The sequence below is a fragment of the Magallana gigas genome, chromosome 10, assembly GCF_963853765.1.
Source record: "Magallana gigas chromosome 10, xbMagGiga1.1, whole genome shotgun sequence".
NCBI lineage: Eukaryota > Metazoa > Mollusca > Bivalvia > Ostreida > Ostreidae > Magallana > Magallana gigas.
The window spans coordinates 35,506,807-35,512,806 of NC_088862.1; the positions used below are offsets into that span (position 1 = coordinate 35,506,807).

Consider the following 6,000-nt stretch of genomic DNA (forward strand, 5'->3'; position numbering starts at 1 on the left):
AATGAATTCACAGAAAAATTTAAACAATTAGTTGTGAGGTTTCATTCAACTTTGCACAATATTTATTGTGAATTCGATTGAATTGATTGTGGTTTCAGCAGAGTGTATCCAAATTTCAACCTGTATTGTTAACTAATGAGAATTATATAACATGATACATGGAAAATAAAAGTACACATACTTGATTTAGATTCCAAAGAAGCGACCTTAGACTCCAACGCTGACACTTTTGTGCGCAGTTCTTGAATTTCACTCTGAAGGGCAGTGTCACTTACAAGCATCCTCTCTTCTAATGACGCTACGCAAAGTAAACATGACGTCCATATCAACAAATTTGAGATTAATTTCATTTCCATATGAACGTCTTATTTTCCTTGCGAATCAGTTATGAGATAACGTTAAAAGTGAAATAACCTTATATCCTAATAATGCTAGAATACGTCCACTGATAAAATCTGACCAGAGTTCACGAGTACTGCAATATAGGGCAAATATATACGTGTCCAACTACTAACTGTTCTCCTTTTTTCACAGGGCAAAAATAAGGTGATTATACTTAGATCGTTTAACTGTGCATAAGTGCATGAACTGTAGCTATAATACATTAAAAAATTCAAAATCGAGCTTTTTTATCTGTCTCATTTACTTTTTCTCTCATTTATTATATCAAAACGTAGATGGTATTTGTAACAATTACATCATAAAGCTCTGCCCTTTAGTTGTCTAAAAGCAATTGAATGAATTAGGTCAATCGGTGTAACAATCTTATATCAACAAATAACATTTGGTTGACTGAAGTGCATTTGTCATGACATAAAAGCAATGTTTTAATTGGATGTGCGTTTTTTTTATTTACTAAGTAAAGACAAATAATAATAATGTCCCGAAAGGTCATTCAACAATAATCAATCTCTAGAGCCCCTTTATTGCAAACTATTAAGAAGTATGATGCCCTTTTTGCTTTTTTTAAATTTTGCAGACATCACCTCAAAAATTTTCTTTCAAAATATGATTATATTGCTTCGTTTGATTGATTGATTATGATTAAATGAATTGTAAATTTTACAGAACGGTAAACAAAGTGAATAAGACAATCCTTTCAAAAGTTTTACTTTGTATTTTAATAATATATGTTATTAGAATTTATTCATTATTTTCTCGTTAATGAATTGAAAATTTTACCACACGGTAAATCAAGTAAAAAGAAATAACCAATGATTAATTTAAAAAAAAGTTAATAAACACTTTTGGATTCGGCATTCTTATTACATTACATATGTAATTAGCACATTCATTAATAACTCTTAAATTGAAATATGCCTGACCATAGTAAATGATTAGAAATACATAACTAACATGGGAATTCACTAAATTGGAACAGAACCCCCGCCATAGCCGGTGTCTGAACTCACGACCTCTGGAAACTGCTCTCCTAGCGGCCAGCATTTGCAATTGCAATTTAACTTTTTGTCTTTGAAATGGTGTTAGCATGTTCAGCATTACTAGCACAATTTGATAGAATCAGGACAAACCATGCATTGAAGACAATAGGTAGGAAAGGAAAACAATGTGTCCGGTAAAATGTAAATGCAATTATTAAAACAAAATAAAATGAATATAATCAGGTTAGATTTTTCACCATATAATGCTTAAACTTGAAGGGAAATTCACAATACAATGTACTATATTGTGTAGTTAAGTTAAAGCAATAAAAACACACACAATGCACCAACGAGCCAACCTCGATAGCCGGTCAGTATCAATCGTCCTTAGCCCTAATTGCCACATTGCTCTCTTTATTAACACAGCTACATGTAATGTCAAGCTTCATGCAAATATTTACCTTACACCAGCGGAACTGTAAGAAAGGACAATTTTATTTGTGGTCACCAAATGACTTAATAATCATACATATGATGCTAGAGGCTATTTAATATATGCCTAAAGATAAAGTGTGACGTCAATATAAGAATATTAATTCATTGATAAAAAAAATTATGTTGATCAAAAAACGGTTTCCAGGGCTATTAGATGTGTGTGATAAATGTACAATCTGAAACCTAAATAAACCATAATGTGCATTTACCATTACCTGCCAATGTATTCTAATTTAGACATCACTTTGTTGCAACATTATAACGTTTCTATACATTTTATTTACTTTAAAACACATCCTATTTCATTACAGCAGGTCAACTTACTATCACATTTCTTCAACTTTTGCTTTAAGGCTATCGAAACCGGAATTACATTTACTTCCAATAAGATACACGAACAACAAAATACTTGATACATCTGTCTGTTATGTTCTAAAGAAGAAGTCAATGACAGTTTTTCTCTAGAATGCAAATAAAGCTAATAAGTAAATTAATCCGGTTTTGACCTTGAATATTTGAGAACATCTGCTTTAAGAGCGCCGCTTGACAAGGCATTCGCATCATTCCTATCTTTATGTTGTATTATCATGGAAAATAATTCTTAAAAAACAATATCGTATTTTTATTTTAAACAATATAAAATAAGCCCATACAACACCAGTATCGTCAATTTTAACACTTTGATCTAATAAAAACCTTTACAGAGCATAAACTAAGGGAGAAATATTATCTGTTCCCCGCAGAGACCTTAGACCAGCTAGTGGACCAATGTTTGGTTTCAATTCGACAGCAGACAAAATTATCATCGACAGTGCTACTGTGGTAGGGATGCTATTGCTTTAATATCTCCAATCTCCGATATAGATGGCGATTCAGTTGAGGATACCCAAACGTCACTGACTGAGGAAATTCGAACATCACTGATTGACGCCAGAGGAGCGGACGTCCTACGGCCAGCCTCGCTTTCGACCATACTTGGTATGACTGGGCGCCTGACTTTTCGACCTCCATCCGCTATAATATTGAGGATATTGTACATGTATATATACCTTCACAACTTCAAGAAAATTGAAATAAAGTGTCATTCAAACTTCACCAATGATACTATTATATATACATACATTACACTTTTTACACTCTTTATACATACAAGTCGAAAACATCTGTTATTTCATGTAATTTTGATATTTAGAAGCTATTGCACCAAACGCAATAGTTTTTTGTCGGGTTTATTTTTGTAAATACACAGTTTGCAGACTTACCGAATGTGACAAAGTACTTGGATTTGTTGAAAATATCCTTGTATCCTTGTCTGAAGTTTGGAAATCTCCACGCATAGATCAGCGGGTTACAGGCGCTGTTCATGAATCCGAAGCAATAGGCCTGAATGGGGAATAGATGAAAAGAGAAAGATTACCAATTCAATGCCAATGAGTAAAACTATCAGTACTTGTATGATAATGTAGCATCATTTTAAATATCTTACCAAAGGGTTTAAGTAATACGGAATGTCCTTCTTTTCTCCTTCAACAATGGTTCCATAGTTAGTATACACAATGTAAGGTAACCAAGACAGCAGAAAGCAGGCAAGGACGATCACCATTGTCAAAGTCACACCCTTCTCACTTTGAGATGTATCCCCATCACTTGAAGTCGACGAAAATCGCCGCTGTTCATTCGCATGATGTATAATGTACATGAATACCCGGGTGTAGCAAAACATTAATATGACGAGAGGGATAAACAGGTTTCCGATTTGATTGGCAATGTGAAGATAAAAGGTTTCATCTCCAACGACGGGGTATCTTGGTCCACACTGAAGAGTCATTTCCTTGTACATAGGATCGGATATAACGGTCATGATGCTGAAAACTAGAGCGTACATCCAGGTAGCAACAATCATGATACATGAGGTTTTAAGTGACACTGGGACGTTGAACTCGTTTTTAATGGCTACCCGTCTCACGCTTACAAACTTATGGATGCTGATGTACATAAGGGTATGGATAGACGTCAGGAGAGAGAGTGTTACTAGGAACGAGTCAATTTTACAGAGAAACATGGGCAAATCCCAGCACTCTTTGTAGGCGGAATGAATCGAGAACGGGATAACTAAAGCAACCAAAAGGTCTGCGATAGCGAGATTTAGCAGGAAGAATTTAGTCGTGTGGGTTCGATCACGAATGCTCGGATTTTTTAAGATCACAATTATTACTAAGGTGTTGCCAACTAGATCCGCCACAAATATGATGGCAAGTCATGCTATGACGAGACTCGTGAATGTCGGTGAGAAATGGTCGTGTTTTTATAGTAGCGCTACAAGAAAAACCCATGTTTAAATTGGACGCCATTACGTCGATGAACTACGTGACATTTTTCACAGGGTATTGTTATTTTTAATTACATCGTGAATTGTCTGTGTTTAAGGGTTTATATAAAGTGTTCTTACTAATGTAGCATCTTTTTTGTAAATTTAGTGTAATTTCGAATTCCTCTTTTTATTGTTTTATCATTAAAGAGGCCATTTACATTTCTGTCTTGAGGGCTAATTAATCAAAAGTAGCAGATAATACGACCGACTAACTGCCGAACTTTAAGATATTGGATGTCAAACTTATGATTACAGCAAATGATTTTGATGATTTCTCAGCAAATGTATTCTTATTTCAAAATATGAGCGGCTTTTCGACAACGTTATGATGATTTCATCTTTTTTATGAGCATAATGTATGAAAGTCACTGTCTTTGCTGTTGCATCCTTTTATGAAATATAACATGAAGCACATCACATATACGGTGGAAGTTCTTTATTATCACTGGTGTTGATGACTTTAAGAAACTAATAAACGAATGGTAGAATAGATATAAAACAATGTTACATACAATGTAACTACATGATTGTAACGAAATTAGAAATTCTAAACATTATGTCACAATCACTACAACACAATGACAATTTTTCAGAATTTTATTTTGCTGCAAAAACCTGCTAGTACGATAAGTCTGCATGTAACTTAAAATTCTATGATAAATAAGATTAGAAAACATCTTTCTTTTGTCAAAAGATAGATTTTTCTTCTAAGGAATGTATAGAAGATCAATTTTTGTACAGGACGACAATAATTCAATGTTGCTTCATTTAAGGCTTCTGTATGGCTTTTCCAATCAAAGGATGGCTAAAAGAACATTAAAAACCATGATATTTTTGCCATTTTACTTGTAAACAAAATTTCAGCATGAAAATTGCAGCTCATACTGCTTTAAGTTTATAACATTAACTGGAGAGTGAGCAATGCTGCTAAGGTCTTAATAATTGGGTTGCTTGGGGTGATCTTGGACGCTTTGGTAGGGCAGGTCTAGCCAATGTGAACGTGGTTTACTGCATTATAGGTAAATGAGGGCGCCAGGATGATGAAACGCTGATTGGCCTGTTAGTTGAATAAAAACCTAAACAGCGTCTGCATTTTATATAGGTGTGATTTAATGAAAACAAAATGCACTTATGCTTGTCTTGCCAAACACTTTTGTTCCACTGACATTTATTTTTGAATTCATAGCACGTAAGGTTGTTGGTGTCTCTGACCCTTGAAAAGTAAGAGGGCTGTACTTATACAAAAGCCACAACTCTTGGTCGACAACAGTAATTGGCATATTCGGATTACATTCTTTTTTCAAACGGAATGGTGTGTTATAATCTCTCCAACCGAGAGCTTTTGCACGACTAGCACAAAGCCTAATAGTATGCATATACTTGAATAAAGCTGTATTGCAGTTGTGTGACTGTGCTAGGACATATATAGAGGCATAAACAAAAAAACGCATCAGTCCATACCTGACTATCTATTCGTATTACAAGGTAATGTTGTCAAGTTGCAGAGAGAAGTATTTTGTTTCGTCATTAGAACCAGATTTATAAGTACGATCGACTAAAAACCCCGAGCTGACATACTCGCCAGAAGCTTTTTTTTAATGTAAGATTATTCGTGACATTGTGCCTAAAGTCATCAGAATTCTGAAATGTCACAGTGTACATGTATGTAACATCATTTTTAAAGGGGGTGGCAACTTATATGACAATAAAACATGAAAGGATCTCGAAAAATATAATTTGTCAGACATCAAT

At 34.3% G+C, this 6,000-nt stretch overlaps 1 protein-coding gene across 1 annotated transcript; it reads right to left on the bottom strand.

The window, feature by feature from the left end:
- Positions 1-2,048: 2,048 nt before the first annotated feature.
- Positions 2,049-4,134, bottom strand: LOC117683728 (galanin receptor type 1-like; the record flags this gene model as incomplete). Its single annotated transcript, XM_066072696.1, has 3 exons — positions 2,049-2,891; positions 3,140-3,260; positions 3,364-4,134. Coding segments are annotated over 3 exons (1,092 nt in total), but the record flags the coding sequence as incomplete, so codon positions are not given.
- Between the last annotated feature and the right edge of the window lie 1,866 nt (positions 4,135-6,000).